Below are 19734 nucleotides of genomic sequence, written 5' to 3'. Positions count from 1 at the left end.
TTTGATTGACAATTCAACAGGGGGTGACTCAAACCCATCGAAAATCAGAGCTTCTGTTAATGAGGAAGAGTTACATGTTGCTGCTCATGCTTCAACAGAAACTCACTTACTGTCTGTAGAGCCCGACCAACAGTCGGAACAAACAAAAACAGCCAAGTCTGATGCACCTGCTGGAAGCTGTGAACAAGAGAAAACATCTCCAAGATCATCCCAAGAAACACAATGTAGGACTTCAGCTCAGAGCAATTCTGCAAGGAGCTGTAACCAGGGGGCTGACCAGCACATGCCATTGTTTGACCTGCCCTACAAGATCCTTTGCCGCGTAATCAATGTCCAACTGAAGGCTGAACCTGATACAGATGAAGTGTTTTCTCAAATTACCTTGCTCCCAAAGGCAGAGGATGAGTCGTCTGTTGACAAGGAGCCTCTAACCCCACTGCCTCCGAAGCCTTTAGTATACTCTTTCTGTAAGACCCTCACTGCATCGGATACCAGTACCCATGGAGGGTTTTCTGTTCTCAGGAGACATGCTGATGAATGTCTTCCACCTCTGGATATGAGTCAGCAACCTCCATCTTGAACTACAATTCACTAACCCACTAGGAAGACTCAAGTTTGATTTGTTTAGGGACACTTTAGGTGTGTTTAAAAATCCCTTTCTCCATTAAGGGGGGATGTTAGAAATTAATGGAGAATGGGTTACTTAGTTATGATCTGCTCTTTATTTGACATTCAGTTCCTATTAATTAGGAATCTGTTTTTGCCTATGTATCTATTTAATTCCTGATGATTAATGAATAAGGGAAGTGAATGAGTTTGCTGGTGGGAGCTCCTGTGACTCCTGTGAGCTCCCGTGTGTTTGTCTAAACTTCTGTCTTCTGCATTTCTTATCAAAAATCACCGTGTTGATCAGCAGCTTGAAGTCTAAAGTTCAAAACATGCGCAGAAACAACATAAATTTCATTTACAATTTAAAAATTGATCGAAAATCTACTTGCTATGAGTTCAAACGACTTGGGATTCTAAATTTAATTTATAATGTAAAAACTGTCTCAAAAAATCTAATGGTTATAAGCTCTAACTTCAGACCACTTGGTATTCTTGTCTTTATTTATTTAATTAGTAGATATGGTGCGAATTTATTGACTTTTTAATTGTTGGATTATCATTTGTTCTTGTATTTTAAATTGTGGCACTTCACACCTCATTTACGTGTGGTAATAGAACGCCTGTCTTCTCTCAATGTTAAGATGGATCGAAGGACAAGACCACGAAAGAATTTAATTTATTGGAAAATGTGAACATTTGTCAAATGATATGACAGAACAGAAGCATTAAGCTCATGCCTTTTCGACCAAATCGTCTTCAGTATTCTCAGTAACACTGCTAACCACTTGGGATGTGGTGGTGCCTTGGGTGTCGAAGAATCACTCCTCCTGCCTCAGTACTGCTTTCAAATATTTTGTACGCATCCGTGATGCCTGCCTTTCTGCAGTCGTCGCCAACCACAGCGCCTCTGCTCAACCAATGCAAGGTAGAGAAAAACACAATTAGAAAAGCACAAACATTAAATCCAAAACATTATAGATGTCAATATCTGTTCTTCTTCTTCTCATCCATACCCATAGAACGATCCATGCATTCATATATAACCTTCATTTCTATTTTTATGGAAATTGCTATTAATCATCCTAGTATAATTCTAATTCTGACTTTTCTGCTGAACACCCTCACTCAACTCAAAATTTGCAGAAAATGCTGTAACAATTTCTTAAAATTTACGTGCTAATCATTATCTTCTGACAGTAATTCATCATAATCAGCCAGCACCATTTTCATAAAGAGAAAGGAAGTTGTGAGTGGTACCCACCCAGAAGAGCAGCAAACCACAGACCGATTGAAAAATAGAGGAAAAGTAAAGAATACTGCAGAATTCACCAACACCCAGTCATTACTGAATCTGTTAGATCATAGATAGCATACCACCATTATATGTATAAAAGATGTGTGTATTACCTTGTTGATATCGTGAATGAAATTTCCCGATGGATCATTTCTTATTGTGTTCAGTAAACTAGCCAATATAAGTATCACCGCAGCCATGGTTATTCCGTTTGCAACGGTTCCTAAAGTGCCCGATACCATCAACTGCATAGTAACTGATTTCGCACAATTGAAAGTAAAATTCCTGACCGAAATATCTGAATCCTCTGAGTGAATAGCAGACCGGTGTTTGCTGCTTTTCGCACGATCATTTGGATTATGTGAAATTGCTAGAGTGCTCTGTATCTTTTCTTCAGCCACCTCTTCTCCTCCTTCCGATTCTGTAATGCACTCAAAATCAAAGAAGCGCAATTAAATATTAATATTGAGAAATTGTATTCCAAGATCCCACGATAAGACATTGCGTGTCAAATGGTAATGATAACGGCCGCAAGCTTATCTTCGGGTTTTTTGTGAGGCAATCACGGCCCCATTTTAATTTTATTTTGGATGGTGATAGCACTCTGAGTTTGACCATACGTGCGGCGTACAACCCGCTGCACGGGAGACTCGAGAGCTTAGTTGTGTTCACATAATAGATTATATAATTTTGTATCACTAAAGCACTCCAGAGCGTACAACTCACTGGACCGAAGAACTTGGTTTGTCTTCACATATTGAACTATTTTTATATTTTATTTCATTACCATTTGAACATTTAGTGGCAGATTCACAATGTTGCGAAATAGTGCGGTAATGTTGTAGGATTTGGGGTGTATAAAGTGATAGGGAAATATTTAAGACAAATAAAAAAACTAAAACGTAAAACAGTTAAGATCTAATGATTTGTATATATTTTGGAGTGATATTCACTGTCTACTAACACATCAGCATGTCGATGAATAACTTTGATACGAAGGTTTTTTCGGATGAAGCTTTGGATTGAATACAAACTCAACCATTAGTGAGGAATTTCAATAGATCACAGCAATTGCAATTTGGTAGGGACATTGTTTCCACTTCATTTTGTAATTTTCAAATTCTCTGTGAAAATGGTTTATGAATACAGTTTCCACCGATTACCCAGGTATGCTATGTGCATTTTCAGATCCCAGCAAAAAATTTGTGTATTTAAGTTTTGTATTCTGTAAGGTTCAACAACACTTACTAACTGGAAACTGGAAGGTAATTGTGGAGATGGAAATTAATCTCTAAACAAATTTAATGTTGGAGCATGGAGATTAAAAAATAGAATGATGCTTGTAAAATTCACTATTTAATTTGGTAATTTTTTAATATAGACAAAATAATTTTCTCAATTTAATGGACAAAACAATTTCAAGAAAAAAATGTGATTTTTGTTTTAAAATGTATTTTTTAATCCATAAATGGATTTAGCACTTTGAAAAACCTTTTGAGGCACTCGAATTGTGTAGATTAAATAACTTAAACTCAAGTTTTTAAAATTTTCTATAAAATTTTGATTAAAATTAGGGAGAAAAAATATCCTGCAAAAAATCATTTTGTAAATTAGACTAAGCTTTACATACATATATATGCTTGATGATTACGAGCACTTATTCTGTAGTAAAAAATTACGAATTCAAAACTATATATATATTTAATAATTAAGTGCCTGTGTTTCTTAGTAAAAAATTACAAATTCACAATAAAAAATATAAAATATCCTTTATCGCATATAAAGTCCCATTGACCAATAATAATATAATTATATTATGACAATGTGTTTTGAAATTACTAATTTATACCTCGCAGAGTTGAAAATGTTATATCAAAATAGAAAACATAGGATTTGGAGTTACGATCGAAACGTTTCTATGCATTATCTATCTCGGTTTAGTTGTTGCTAATAAGTCGGTAACGATCCAATCAAGGTTAAGCACTAACTTGTACACTACGACTCCTGCGTTAAGCACTAACGATGTGAAATATGAGAATCACATCGTTAAGCACTAACGATGTGAAATATGAGAATCCATCAATCGCAAGGGAGGTGATGGTGGGATCGATGAGATGGAAGTTTAAACGCAGAGCTGTTTATGAGACGGGAGGATGACAGGTTGGCCATGGGCCTGTCGTTGTGATAGCGGACGAAGGTAACCGAATTATGCTGCAAGTGTGAATATCTTTACGCTAGTGCTCATCACATAAAGATGACACTAGCTCATAACATTGACATCATATATAAAACAAGAACCAGGGCAACGAAATCTGTTTTTTTAAACTCCCGAACAGCCCTATGGCTAACCATAGCTGAAAATGGACCAATTAAACCCGGGCAACTTTACGTGGTAAATTGATTATTTTAGACCCATCAATATGACTAATAAGCTCAATACGACGAAAAGTTAATTTCTATTGGGTTGGTGTATTTGTGTAAGCATGGGAAGGAATTTGTCTCACACACGTTTCGTATATGCCCTTTTATTCTAAGTATCTTTGAGAAAATAAAATTTGGATCGGGGAGGGAATGATTTTGGGGAGGCTTTTAAGACTTGGTGATGCGGCAATTGATGAAAACCATTGGAACATCTCTCCTCTAATTTGTTTACCTGCTCGTTAAGAATAAAGTTATTTTTGAAGATCTCTTCAGCTCCAGCCATCATTGCGTGGGAAACTGTTGTTATCTATGGTCTATTGCCTTTAAAGGATAACGCTTATATTCCCCGGGCTATTGTTGAAGAATAATCTCCAAATCTCTTGGTCTTATTTTGATGGGGACTCAAATGAAGAAGGCGTTTGCGGTGGAGGATTAATTTTTGATCTCAGTAATCATCATTTCCTGGAAAAAAAAAGAAATTGGAATTGTCCAGGGGTTAACAATTTTGCAGAACTCTTCTCCCGAAAACTTTTTTTACCTTGGGATTTGGAAAAAGATTATAGTTATCTTCAAGTATTTGAAGATTTTTTAAATGTTAGAGTGGTTCAATATTGTTCAAAAATATCTGCTTTCCATTTTGAAGAAATTAATTAATTAAAATAAAATTTTGATTTTATTTCTGGTTGCAATATATATAGGGAACAGAATTTAGAGGCAAACCTCCTATTTAAAGAGGGTGTTCAATAAACTTGTGGAGTATGGTAGCTTAGTGAATATTTAGAGAGGTTGGTTCATAACTATTGACATCAATTTTTACAGATATTTAAAGGTTATGTTATAACATATATCCACTTTATGAGCTTCTTTTTGTACTCAGGTTTTTGTGGTTTTTCTTATTTTTTTATCATGGTGGACACACTTATTATATGTTTTTGTTTATGTATATGATCATGGCAATGTCTTCTAAACTTCCATGTCTTTGGTGTCTACTCTATAGACAATTAGTGACATATTATACCTATAGTGTTACATGGAAAAGTGTCTATTTAGAACTGCTCTATCCCACTAAGGTGTGACAGCTGCCTTAGAAACAAACACAGAAAAACTACTTTTGTTTTTCCTTTATGAATTATAGATAGAGAGGAACAGAAAGACCAACCTCTGTCTTGCGCTAATCCTTCGACTCGATCCCTCTCTTCTTTGATAGTCCTTAGCTACCTGCTCCTTTGCACGCCCAGCTTCACAAAGTACCTGTAAGATCACAGAAGCATAGCACTATACAAAGACATGGATCTATAATCATAAACAATCTAGGATCAGATGTAAATTGGCCATACAAATGTAACAAGCATCAATGATACAAAAGCATGGAGGAAAACTCAAATAGTTTTTATTGATAAGCAAGAAAAGATCCAGGAGGAGTTACAACCAGTTGTTCCGACCCAGCATCAACCTCCCAGCAAAGAAGCCCCTCTTCTCCTCAAACAAAGATTAGATCACCCAACAATCTGATGTTTGTCTCTAGAAACCAACAACAATTCCTTACAATATGCAAAATTCCAGCCTCTGGATCTCTGGGATGAGGGATCCATATATAGATATCTGTAAGGGGGATGAGTCAGCTTGTGATTTGATTAGTGTCTTCTCTCTGATAGTTCTTGCTTCCACTTGGAGACTGAAGGCCTCTTACTCATCCTTGGTCGAATTCAGTGAGGCAAGTGTCACAGGAGAATATTCTGGAAGCTTCCATTGCCTCTCCACCTCGTGGAATGATACTGCCATTTGTCATTTCTCACCCATCGCACCCCACAGAAGGGACTTTTGAAATGCAATGCACCCTCACAGTGTATTTAGGTGAGATGCAACGCACTTAGCCAGTGGAGCAGCTGCAATGATCCTGTTTTGACCAATTCTAAGCAGTTTCTCATGGAGAACTTCTGGGAGAAGCTGTAATCTATTGACCTTGTTCTTTTAGGGGTTAGAACAACACTTTTAGGGACTTAGGAGCCCTTGATTTATGGACATTTCATGCTTGGGGTTGCAGGGCCCAAAAATGTCTATAACAGTTGCCCCCTAAAGTATGAGGCCGTTAACCTTTTGGTGTTGGGTGAAATGCTTTATTATGAGGATCCGAAGTTCTTTCAATGCTGGGAGGAGACCTGTAATAAGATACAATACAATACATTATCTTCATACTATTTTCATGATCTAGCTGAGGCGGGCATTCCCATGCTCAGCTTTATAAATTCATTTTCATGTACATAGGACAGACAATCGTCTGAGTGTAGACTGATGATTCTGGTAGAGCCATCATCCTTTTGAGTGGATGATTATCTGTGCAGCAATGATGTACATTTAATGTCTTTATTTTCCCTGAATATATATCGCAGCCCGGATGGATAAAACTAGATCCGGGGCCTTCAATCTCGTTCGATCTTCACTCGAAGTACAAGTCGATCCATGTGAGAAATGTTCTGAAGTCAAACATGGAAATACATCGCTTGATTACCAGTCAATGATGTAAACTGTTAACAAGCGCGAGAGGAATCACCGATAATGATAATGACCTTCAAGGTACTACAGTACAATTCACGTGGTGTGAATAAAGGACTTGGTGTCGAACACCACGCAAAATTTTTCGGTCGAAGGCCATTGATGTAAACCTGTCACCGGAAGTGAGAAACTTGCCATTGAGGTATGCAAGCTTCAAAGTACTGAATAGGGTGTTCCTAGATCAACTTCTTGGATAATGAGCTAATGTCGACAAGAAGTGATCCGTCACAGGAGGGCCTTAATGAATCCCACATCAATGACACGGAACGGAGCAAATGGTTTTAATGGAGGTGCAAACGATTTGGTGATATAAGGTTCAGGGTGGCGGTAATGAAAGAATGGAGTATAGTTTATGGTAGTGGGTGAGACACAGGTGAATTCACTGAATGACTTCTCTTGAACATATCGACGACACTAATGTGATGGATCGGTAGCATTAACCCCAAATGTGGATGGTATGGCGTGACCATGGTGATGTGACCGGTGAATGAAACAACCCAACCCGACTCGAACACGGAGTGGAAGTGTCATGTTCAAGAGCAACTTGCTACCAACAAAGTTTCTTTGAGTTTTCTTCCCAATTTTCCCCAGTCATTGCTGACCAGTACCTCTTTATTTTTGTCAAGCTTGAGGAGGATAACATATGCTTGTTCTATAATTTGCCCTTCGGGCAAACCCATCGCTATGTTTTAACGAGCCTAGCAATAGTGAAACTCGTTCTCGTCTATAGACAAGTTTGTTGCTATTAATCTTTTTAATGAGTTTAACGACAAAGATAACTCGGTCCTTTTCAATTTTAGAGAGTCTGAAAAGGAACGTAAAGGTAACTCCAAAATTCCTTTTTCATCATCTAATCCCTTAAGTCCAAAAAATTTAAAACAATACAGAAGGGATGAATTTTCGATAATTTTAACGAGCCGAACAAAACAAGCACTCGATCTTTTTGTGTAATAATCCCTTAGGTCCAAAAATATTAAAATCTAGAGGAGGGATAGCACTTCCTGTACCTTTAACGAGCTGGAGAGGCCAATGGCTCGGCAATCTTTTCATATTTTACGAGTCAGTTGAAAAGAGCTTAAAGGAGACTCGTCTTTTGAGAACGAGTGATAAAACGGGTAGCAGCTGATTCCAGGTAAGGTTTGGAATTTTCCAATCACGACAGTGTCACAAGGATGGCTAGTGAAATCACTCTTCGCAGCTATTCCTCAAAATGGGTAAACAATCAAATGGAGGTGAATGATCGGCCAATGAAAAAGTGGATGTGATGGTGCAAACACGACCAAGGCTTTAATGGCTGAAGTACTACATTCATGATGGTTATTTACCAGGGAATAGTTCATTTTTTAACGAGCTTAAATGCGGGTGGAAACATTTGCTCATGTCTTATGTTTATTTTTTAACAAGCTTGAACTATGTGTTAAAACTGCTCGATTAATCCAGTCGTGTGATAAGAACATGTCTCATATAAAACGACAACTTTCAAAGATTTGCCCCACATCCTTTCTTTATGCAAGTTAGGAAACGACTAATACTACGAGTTTAAAGGGTTAGAGGACCTACAAATTTAAAAAATAAATAGTCGTTCTTTGCTTGCACTCCAAAAGGCTTGCATGCCCCCAGGTATAAAATAGAGTTTCAAGGTCACCTTCTATTCGAGCTGACAAAACATTTGTTTTATCAGGAAAGGTATACCTCTTTCAGGTTACCCAAAGATTGTTCTATCTAGCGCGTAAACAGAACATTTCTTTGGCGATGTCTACCGAAATAAACAAAGGTGAGCGGCGATGCCCGCCAACCCACATAACTTTGACAAGAGGATCTTATTCCAGTCCAACTCCCTCTTCCAATCACGGACGGGAGTACGGAGGTCATATTCTCTCGTGGAAACCTACCCTATACCCGAAGTTTTCCTGCCGAAGCAGACTAGGGTGCATGCCCCCTGGGTTTCAGTCATGTCCCCCTGAATCACTCGCACTCATCGGGTGGAAGGACTGGGCATTGAGACATTTCTTGCATGAAAATACCATTCAGGGATGGTATATGACTATTTGCTCTGTATGATCCAGGAAATGAAAGCTGGTCCACGAGCTTGACCACTCTTCCTTCGTGCAGAAAAAACATTACTCTAAAGAGTGAGGAGACAATTGCTCCCATGCAATAAATATAGTCTCGTCCAAGGAGTAGATTGTAATCCAGGGGTCCTTGAACTACCATTACGTTCATGTGAACTGTTTTCCCTCTCAATGTTATGGGCACATTGGGAAGGATCCCTAACGGTCGACTGGTTCCTTTATCAAAGCCTGTCAGATTTCTCATCTCAGGCAAAAGCGATGGCGAACCAAGTGCTTTCCAAGCAGTTGAGGAAAGGATACTCACAGAAGCCCCCTCATCTATGATGGTACCAGCCATAACCATTCTATATATTTGGACAATAATTCGGAATGGTATACTAGCTGGTAAACGGGGTCTGCCTAGTTGAATCCAGTCGAAGGAGATAACTAGGTTGCTTGGAGGTGGGACCGAATAGACAGCCGGGTATGACTCTGACGAACTTCCTTCCTGCGGTAAAGGAACAGGTAAATTGCCCCCATGTTCGTTGGAGTCTGTGCTTATGAAAAGAATTTGGACGGTGTCATCCTTGTTCTCTTCAGTGACTGTATCATCTGAAGATGGAACCTCTAAAGGCAAGACCGGGTCAACTGCTGCCTCGACCTTTTGACTTTTGTCTGGTATGGATTCAGATGGTTTATCTTCAATGATATATGCTTCAGCCGACCACCTGAGCGGGCCAGCTGGATTTTCAACTGGTGACGGACTCGGCAAGAGTTTTTTATATCCAGGAGGGAGTCGTAACGGTGAAACTGGACGATCGTCCAAAACTCTTTTAGCCTCGTCTAAGAAGGGACAACGGTGGACGGCGTGATTTCCTTCGCACAGTTTACAAGGAAATCTATATTTTCCTTTTTGTCCTAGGGCTTCAATTTCACTAGTTGATGGTGTGTTTTCAACATGATCGTCAGAGTTGACGACACCGGGTTGTGCAAACGGGGAGACCAGTCCCTTAAGATTGGAGGGATGCAAGGACAATCTCTGTGATAATGGTCTCCCTTGCAAATGACACATGGCAATTTAGGCCTGGTCGGTGCAGTGTGTGGATTTTCGTTAGACGACACTCGTTTGCCCCCATTCGCTTTTGGCTCCTTCTTCTTCTTCTCTTTCTTCTTCTTTTCCTTCTTCTCCTTAGGTACTTGACTTTTGGCTTTACCAGCCCCATCAAGCGAAGAGGAAGGAGGAGAGGAAGAATTAGAGGAAGTAGAAGGTTGGTGGGTAACTCTGGACTCGTCTATTTGCTGATTCGATTGTTTAGGAATAGTGGTGTTCTGAACGATTGAGAAGAGCCATACAGGCAAACCAATTGTCAGTCCTGGAAGCGACAATGTGGCCATAAGGGGTGCACCAACATCTCCCCAAGAGGAGAAGGGACTAGGATTTCCTCCAAGGGGAATTCCTTGGTTGGTGGACTCCATTTTCTCAACCCAAGATCAACGTAGGAAAGGGGTAATGAATATTCCGTTTAAAATAAATTTTAGATGCTTTAACACAACTTGTTTTTTCAGTTTTTAAGAGTCGAGAAAAAACAAAAGATGACTCTAGTCTCCTTCGATTTTTAATGAGCCTGAAGTGACAAGTGCTCAGATGGACCTTTTCCGTTAAGAAGTCTGAAAAGGAACGAAAGGGACTGCTCTGGAAATCTAGGTAGAGGGAGTACCAATCCAATCGCAAAACTGCAGAATACTTTTTACGGTACGGAAGTCAATCTTCCCGAATGTTGTGTTCAGTGCATTGCGATCGATAGGGCGACAGACACGACTTCCTATGGATAAAGAATTAAGCCTATTGGGGTCTCCCAAAATATACTCGACGGTACGTGGGAGCACAAGTCCGTACTGGCACTTATTGTCTCAAAGTGGAGGAATCACCCAACCACCAGTGAGAACAAGAGTTACCAGGCTTTACGACGCTGGAATACGTCTCTAGCCTAGACTTCTAAATGTTGTGCGTTAAGTTCCAAAGCGTTGTTAGATTCATTGAATTTATTTTAAGTTGATCTTGTTTATGAAGTTTTCCTTTCGGGTTCACCATGAGATGTAGATGTAATTCCTAAAATGCAATCTAAGATGATAAACAAACTTTTTATCTCTTTTATGCAATGAAAATCCTAGCTACTAGGGAAAAGAAAGACAGAATCTTTTCACAAAGAGCAAAGATCACACTCTAAATGCACTTTCCTAAATCAAGCCAATCAGACTGTTTATATGCAAATGCACATGCATGTATTTGTTTTTCGACTTTCTTAGTATATAGATGCTAAAAATAAAGTTGATGCACAAATCTAAATTTCTTTTCAAGCGACAAATATCAACAAGCTTCTTTTCGAAATCAAAAAAAATGGAGACGATCACAACACTTCACGATTTTGAACTGAATACTTGTTCTTGACACTAGAAAATTACAAATTCAGACGAAAAGCAATAGTAACAAGATAATTGACCATCAACAGCAATCAAACTTTTTACTACGATCGAAATCGACACTTGCGACAGATTCAAATCAAAGGACGACAGTACGACTATGCTACTTTTGCAAAGGAGAACTGTAAATGACTCAACAAACACACAAAAACATCTACAGTTCTTTTGTACAAAGGAGGCGGAATAACAACAAGGAAAAGGAGTTTCAAACAGACATATACTGATCACAAGCAGCAAAATTCAGGAATAGAACTGGAAAGAAGGAACCACAGAAGCCACAACTGCATAGAGCTAGTCTGATCAGCGCACCTATAACACAGAGAATCTGAAATGAAGCGTAGGTTGTCCACTCTAGAAGTGCGCTAAAATTCAGAATCTCTGAACAGTACCTGCGTTGGGCCAGAAACGAGACTCTGTTCGGGTTCCGGGTCACAGTTTGAAGTTCAGTTCTTGGGTTTTGGCCGAGTAAAAAGAAATCAATAATGCAACAATCAGGGGTAGATCTAAGGAGGATCTAAGAGCTATCACAAGGGAAATCAAATAGTTTGTGAATCAGTTGTTTAAATCATAAACAGATCCAGTAGATGGATTGAAGCAGCAGTCATCTACTTTGCATTTGTTATGGCAAATGCTATTCGAATGCTGCTTGTAAGTTTATGAAACAAACAACAAAGAATGATAAACAAACAAACTAATTAGTTCCCCAGCGGAGTCGCCATTTTGTTACAGGGAAAAGTGTCTATTTAGAACTGCTCTATCCCACTAAGGTGTGACAGCTGCCTTAGAAACAAACAGAGAAAAACTACTTTTGTTTTTCCTTTATGAATTATAGATAGAGAGGAACAGAAAGACCAACCTCTATCTTGCGCTAATCCTTCGATTCGATCCCTCTCTTCTTTGATAGTCCTCAGCTACCTGCTCCTTTGCACGCCCAGCTTCACAAAGTACCTGTAAGATCACAGAAGCATAGCACTATACAAAGACATGGATCTATAATCATAAACAATCTAGGATCAGATGTAAATTGACCATACAAATGTAACAAGCATCAATGATACAAAAGCATGGAGGAAAACTCAAATAGTTTTTATTGATAAACAAGAAAAGATCCAGGAGGAGTTACAACCAGTTGTTCCGACCCAGCATCAACCTCCCAGCAAAGAAGCCCCTCTTCTCCTCAAAAAAATCTTAGATCACCCAACAATCTGATGTTTGTCTCTAGAAACCAACATCAATTCCCTACAATATGCAAAATTCCAGCCTTTGGATCTCTGGGATGAGGGATCCATATATAGATATCTGTAAGTGGGATGAGTCAGCTTGTGATTTGATTAGTGTCTTCTCTCTGATAGTTCTTGCTTCCACTTGGAGACTGAAGGCCTCTTACTCATCCTTGGTTGAATTCAGTGAGGCAAGTGTCACAGGAGAAGATTCTGGAATCTTCCATTGCCTCTCCACCTCGCAGAATGACACTGCCATTTGTCATTTCTCGCCCATCGCACCCCACAGAAGGGACTTTTGAAATGCAACACACCCTCTCAGTGTATTTAGGTGAGATGCAACGCACTTAGCCAGTGGAGCAGCTGCAATGATCTTGTTTTGACCAATTCTGAGCAGTTTCTCATGGAGAACTTCTGGGAGAAGCTGTAATCTGTTGACCTTGTTCCTTTAGGGGTTAGAACAACACTTTTAGGGACTTAGGAGCCCTTGATTTATGGACATTTCATGCTTGGGGATACAGGGCCCAAAAATGTCTATAACGTATAGGCAGTAGCTTTACAAGAGGACTCAACAATTTGCTCATATGTGTATTTTCCAGAGTGGTCTCTTTTTGCTTTATGAGCCTGGTTTTTGTTTTTTAATGGGTTAGCCTTTATGACCGACTGTTAGGATGAATGTTTCATGCATATAATAATGTAATTTTTTAAATGAATTTCTATTTAACACTATCATCTAGCTAAATAAGATGAATAAAAGTTTGTTATGCATGTACTCTCATCACTTCACTTCTATTTTAGTCGTGAAAGTTGGGATGCAAGTCACTATTAGTAAGGATGTGAAAGGAATACACCTTATCATATCTTCATCATAGAAAAGAGCATCTCTCCATTTAGTGCATGTCAATGTTTAGGTATTTATTGTACAAGAATAAGATAAACAATATGAATGACAAGAGGTTCTCAAAATTCCTTTCAATTCCAACCATAGACACTAGCGATACAAGTGAGAATGGCATCAAGGTGCCAATTTTTAGCTAAATCACTGAGAAATACAAGAAGATGTCATCTTATAGGATACCTAAAATATAAAATATATTATTACATCTAGTACTACAAGGAGATGGCATTATGGGAATTTTGAGGTCTAAAATGGGCATGCGAAGGAAAATAATAAAATAATAGTTAAAATAATAAAATAAGTGTTATGAACCTTTAATGAAAAGGAAAGGAAAATATTTTTTTTCTTGTATTTTTGGCTTGCCTCCTTATAAGCTTCAATTTTAAGTGTAGACATTCGTTGGATGGAGAACTCAATGCCACATCCAAAGATATACACTTTGAATACTTCTCAGTATATCCACATAGAAAAAATTGAAAATGCATAAAATATAACACACTTATTTTATGTTCTTTTCACGTGTTCTACTCATAAACATGCAGATTGGGTACTTGTTGGATATGGAATTCAATTCATGGAGTTGGTTTTGTGCAAATATGGATTTCATATTAGGTGATATAAGTTTTCATTAAGTAGTTGCATGTAACCTTTGTAGGGAGGCATTGCAAAGAGAACTAGGTCTAGGAGGAAGAGCCTCTTCGTACATGAATTGTCATATATGTGGTGACTTTTGCTACATTGAAATGTTATTTTTATTTTATAAGTTTGTTGATCTTTAAAATTATGGAAAATAATTTATAAATATTGTTTTGTTTTACAGTTTCCAATAATGCTAAAAAATCCTCGATCCTAACAAAGTTGATCCTTTTGAAGAACAAAGAGGTAGAGGATCACGTTTGGAGGTGCCTTTAACAATGGAAAGAGTGGAAACTGATAATTCCTATCTTCTTTTGTCATTTCTAGCATATGAATTTTGCACTTTAGACCCTAATTGAACTAGATACAAGCTTTTGATTGGAGATGAGCTTCTATTATGTATTTTTATATGAAATTGCATTTTCTAATAAGATGCACATATGGAAATATCTAATTTATTAATATGTTATGATGATTTATACATTTGGAAAAATGAATGTTATGATTTGTTTATTGAAAATATTATTGCAACAGGAGCGCATCTCAGTCATAACATTGTAACACACATTTAACACTTTCATAAACAATTTATAATAATACTTCTTATTTTGAATTTTAATTGATCATGCTCATAGAAGCCTATACATTAGCTTTCCGTATCTATCCATGAACATAATGTTCTCTATATGTTCTACATAATAAATTTCAAGGTGTAGTGATATATTTACCTATGTTTTTCCATATATATCCATGAACATAATGTTCTCTATATGTTATACTTAATAAATTTCAAGGTCTATTCATATATTTACCTATGTTTTTAATATTGAATATATTGTTAAGGAAGTATAAATTTATATTTAGAAAGATCAAACTCTTAGAAAACTATTCATGTTCTTTTAATTTAATAAAATTTTCACATCAAATATTTATCTCATATATATATATATATATATATATATATATATATATATATATATATATATATATCCCATCTATGTGATGCTCTCACCAAGATTGTGTAAAAATCAATTAAAGTTCAACATTCTATAACACAATTTTAGTCCGTGGCTCTCTCACATAAACTAATTCATAAATATATTAATATTATATAAATAAATAACACATATTATCTCCATATTAATTATAAAAAAAATCATTAATAACATTTTTAATAATTGTTAATAAATTTTGTTAATAACTATTATCAAATTTTATTTTGACTTTTAGGAACATAAAAGAGTGAGAATGATTTCTCTTTTAGTTTTAAATTATATATCACACATACATTATTACAATATTCCATGATTTAATCATTATTTCAATTTTTTACTTTAAATTACCATATTTAAACATTTAAAAAAAATAAATACAACAAACTTTATCCTTAATTTCTTTTATATTTTTCAAAGTTTAAAATCAATTTGACATCATCACACTTTCCTACCAATGCTCCAGAAATATAAGACCAATTTAACATCCAATGTACAACTTTCTCATGTACACCCCCCTTAAACAAAGTTAAAAGTAAAGCCGATTCCATGGAGATCCGGTGTTTAAGAGCGCACTAAATTCTAATTGCTTAGGACCCCACTAAATATGGTTCTAGTTGCGTCTCAAAACAAGTTTTCAAATTTTTCCAGGCTTAAATTCTTAAAAATTGGTACTCTTCTATCAAAATGTTTTGGTTGGTTAGCATAACCTAATATCTGAGGACTTTAAGGAGAATTGGCTTGTTAGCATAACCTAATATCTGAGGGCTTTAAGAAGAATTGGCATCATGACTTCTTGTGTTTTAGCTACAAAAATTCCACTAATTAAACTTATTCTCAAACTATTAAAATTTATAAATATTAGTTATTAAGTTATTTATTAAAATAATATATTTTAAATGATTTTTTTATATAAACTGTATTAATAAATTTTAAAACATAATTCTATTAATGTAAAATTATAATTTCATAATTTTAAGCTTATCAAGATTACAATTTCATAACCAAATTTCTATAATGTTTAAAAATAAAAACTAAAAAGCATAAAACACTTCTGGCTGAATTTCATTAAAAAAAAAAAAAATTGTTTTGCGCCGTCCTTGATTTATGGTCAAATGAGGCTCAGAGCCTGTACCTACTCTCTACCTCTCCCTAATTACTGAAATTTTTTTCCAGCCACGACAGTAGGAGCGTTTTGGTCCGTAGATTGTCTTTGATTATCATATTTATGTGAATGGTAGATTTTAGAATTTCTTTTTACATTTTCAAAATATTTGAGAAATCAATATAATTTCAAGTTTTTCTGACATTAGAATACACAGATGTCAATGTCTACAAACATAAAGTTAACGAGATAACTGTTTTCGGAACATATTGAGAATATCAGATAACTTTGTTGATAAGAGAGAGTAGGGTTATTAGATTGACTAAAAAAACATGCACAATAGCTCTCGAATATTTTCTAAAAGAATCAGAGATTACTTATTTCATAACATTGCAAAGTGTGAATATTTTTACAAGTAGCGAAATGTATTGTATTTTTCAACCAATTCAAAATAAAGCTCATATCTTCTTTGTATACATTGACTTTTTTGTTCAGAAGGTTTTGATCTAAGTAGTTGATATATCAGTTTTTTTTTTATAGAACGATAATTTTTAGAATACCTATGCGTAGATGACATCTGCTTTGAGTACTTACCTGTACTGAAATTACTTATGAACAAATTTAAAGAAATTTTAAATTGAATATGGGTAAAAGTTTCACTTTCCTGGTGCGTTCTCACTTTGAAAGCACACTGTGATATATATTAAACTATTTTCCTGTCATTGCTCAGCCCCACCACTCTTTTTAAGCTCTGTAAAAAAAACTTCTGTTTTGATGTAAATAGCAGATTCTGGGAATATCCAGAATCTGAAGTCAATTATTGACTTATTTATGGACTTTGATCAAATTCTAAGATATTCCCAAGATCTACAATCAACTTAATACCAATTAAAATATTATCAAAGGTTATTTATTATGTTTGATTCATATGTTTTTTGGTGTAAATTGCAGATTATGGGAATATCCAGAATGAGAAGTCAATTATTGACTTATTTTTGGACTTTGATCAAATTCTAAGATATTCCAAAAATCTACAATCAACTTAATACCAATTAAAATACTATCCAATGTTATTTACTATGTTTGATTTATATGATATGTTACATACAACCTTCTAGCTATACTGTGGAACCGAGAAGCACATAAAAGGGCAAAAGACATCCTTGGAATGTCATCATCATATTAGAAATTTATGCTCGTGAAATGTGATGAAGCCTTATGCTAATAGGTTAGTAGCCTTATGATAACAGCTTATTAGTTTTTCTGTAGGCTCTTTTTGGATTCTATATGTAAAATCTCTACACTATTTGATTTCTGTTAGATAGTAGGTGTGAAAATTCTAAAAAATGAATTTGAACATTTAAGAAAAATTGTTAAAGTAATTTTGAATTGATGCAGAAATATTTTAAGGTGTATTGTTGGCTTAGGGTGTCCTCACCCAGGTTCAGAGTTAGTTGCGCCAAACAAATATCTACACTACTCACCCTTTCGGCATCAATCCATGAATCACGGATTGAAGTCTCACACAAAGAAGTATGGGGGGATGCTGGAACCAAGTTTTCGCACCCAGAGATCAGTGTGATGTCTTTTTGTGACCTAGATCTGCCTTCACGTAGATCGATAAACCTTTAAGACTTATTGATGTAACTTCCTTTAATCAGCCTCTGGACCTTCGTGAAGGTTTAGGACTGGCTTTTTCGGACCTTGAATAGACGAATTAGCCACTTACGCGCACCATAGATTACTCTTAAACTAGTATTTGTTCAGATATACTTAACTGTTCGATAACTTTAATAGACAACGATATAATATTTGCGTAAACACTTAATATCAATTGCGTTCAGATAAGAATATAGATCAAGTAAATTTGTGCATCAATACATCATTAATTCATAAAACCATTATTCATCATAGCATAAAACGCATTCATACATAATAGAAGTAAAGAGATAAACACATGAATTTCTACAATAATCTTCTTTATTGATATTCAGTTAAGCTTATAGGCTCAAGAATTCCCTATGCACTCAGCTGCAAGGGTCTGCACACTCAGCTGCAGAGCCTTTCCCTCCTCTAAGACTTCTATCTCTATGCTAGACTTCTTGGCTCGTAACCATATACTTCTTACTTCCTTTTTTTAGACAACCCTAAGAAATACCTATTTATACAATCCCATGGTCCGCGGACCATGGGTGGATCTTAAAAAGCCAATTCAAGTTACATAAAAGAAGGGTAAAACTCTTTTTGACTCTTTGACTAACTACGCACTCTGCGACCACAACTTGCGAAGACTTTACATCAAAACTTGGGCTTTTGCCCCAAAACTGACCCTAGGGGACCCCATCCCAACACACCCCCAACACAAATATCGTGACTCACCCTCGAGTCAGTCGGCTGGCATGGAGATCTTGCAATGAAGATTCCCTAGCTCCACCTGCACCACTGCTACTTCAGCTGTGCTCTGCGTGTCTATGTGTTTCACCTGTTTGACCAACTGTTTTGTGGCTGGTCCTGCGCTGTCCTACTTGATCTTATGCCATGTAAGCGGCAGGTGTTCCAACTTTTCTAGTATGTTGGTGGATACTTGGTAGGCTTCTTCCAACCAAGGATCCAATCACGCCTTAAGTACTGCCTCTTTTTCCTATGCAGCTTCCACCTGTTGAAGGAGTTTCTTCCCCTCCTGCAACTTGGCGAGGTGTTGTGTTTTAACCATTGAGTGTGTCATCACCCGCACTTCATCGTACTGGTGCTAAAGCTCATGGATCTCTATCTTAAATCTTTGAAGGTTATGATCTTCCTGCGGGGTCCTTAATACTCCCATGGCTTGCTCGAACAGCGTTGTGCAGTCCACTACCACAACATCCACAATATTTACTCCATCCTTGATAGTAGCTTTGCATTGTTCCCTAACTGCTGGTGGAGTTGAAGGCTATGAATTGAGATCCAGTTATGTGATTTTCATGTTCATCTCAAACTAAACTTGGGCCACCTTTGCCTTAGCATCACAGACAACCGCTGCAACCTCCTCTGGTATGTGTAACTCCAACACTGTCTTGCATGCTTCTGCCACCACAACCGCTAGTTGGGTGCTTTGCACCTGGATTGTCTCCTTTGCCTTTAATTCCTCTATCTTTTCAATGAACATTTGCTCATTGTTCACCTGATATTCACTAATTAGGGTGATAACGCACTGCTCCCGCGCTCGTAACTCCATTGTCACACCTGTCTGCAGTGTGTGAAGATACTCGTTGGGGAGCGCTACGACGTTGACGCCAATATTCTTCAGTGTACTTATGATGACCTTGTCATTGGCCGATTCTGCACTGAACGACACTTGCAGTAGCGCGACTGCTTAGAGATCCACTAATCTGACCATATCTGCAGCCTGACTGGTCATTGGTGCCAAGCTCATCTGTGCGACACTCACCTGTCCTACGCCCACCTGGATCCTACTCGTATGGATCTGCAGCTAGT

At 36.9% G+C, this 19734-nt stretch overlaps 1 protein-coding gene across 1 annotated transcript; it reads right to left on the bottom strand.

Annotated features, from left to right (window-relative positions):
* Positions 1-1274: 1274 nt before the first annotated feature.
* On the bottom strand, positions 1275-19474 carry LOC149207060 (uncharacterized). Its single transcript, XM_089397909.1, has 4 exons — positions 19250-19474; positions 2017-2334; positions 1871-1925; positions 1275-1516 (listed from the first exon to the last, which is right to left on the bottom strand). Exons 1-4 carry the CDS (start codon positions 19472-19474, stop codon positions 1428-1430), a joined length of 687 nt encoding a protein of 228 aa, XP_089254035.1. The 3' UTR covers positions 1275-1427.
* Positions 19475-19734: the final 260 nt, after the last annotated feature.

This window comes from Pinus tabuliformis, chromosome 1_2 (assembly GCF_031772625.1).
Source record: "Pinus tabuliformis cultivar Carrire ecotype Pingquan chromosome 1_2, CPIR1, whole genome shotgun sequence".
Lineage (NCBI taxonomy): Eukaryota > Viridiplantae > Streptophyta > Pinopsida > Pinales > Pinaceae > Pinus > Pinus tabuliformis.
The sequence above is the reverse complement of the archived record's forward strand: the minus strand, read 5'-3'. Positions and strand labels throughout refer to the sequence as shown.

What these genes read in the sequence shown, in the direction of transcription:
- LOC149207060 (XM_089397909.1), bottom strand. Translation starts at nt 19,474, where the DNA reads ATGGAGTTACGAGCGCGGGAGCAGTGCGTTATCACCCTAATTAGTGAA. An exon ending in TCTGTGATGCTAAGGCAAAG is followed by an intron (nt 2,335 to 19,249) that starts GTGGCCCAAGTT and finishes TTTGATTTTGAG; the next exon opens with TGCATTACAGAATCGGAAGG. An exon ending in GTGGTTTGCTGCTCTTCTGG is followed by an intron (nt 1,517 to 1,870) that starts GTGGGTACCACT and finishes TTGGTTGAGCAG; the next exon opens with AGGCGCTGTGGTTGGCGACG.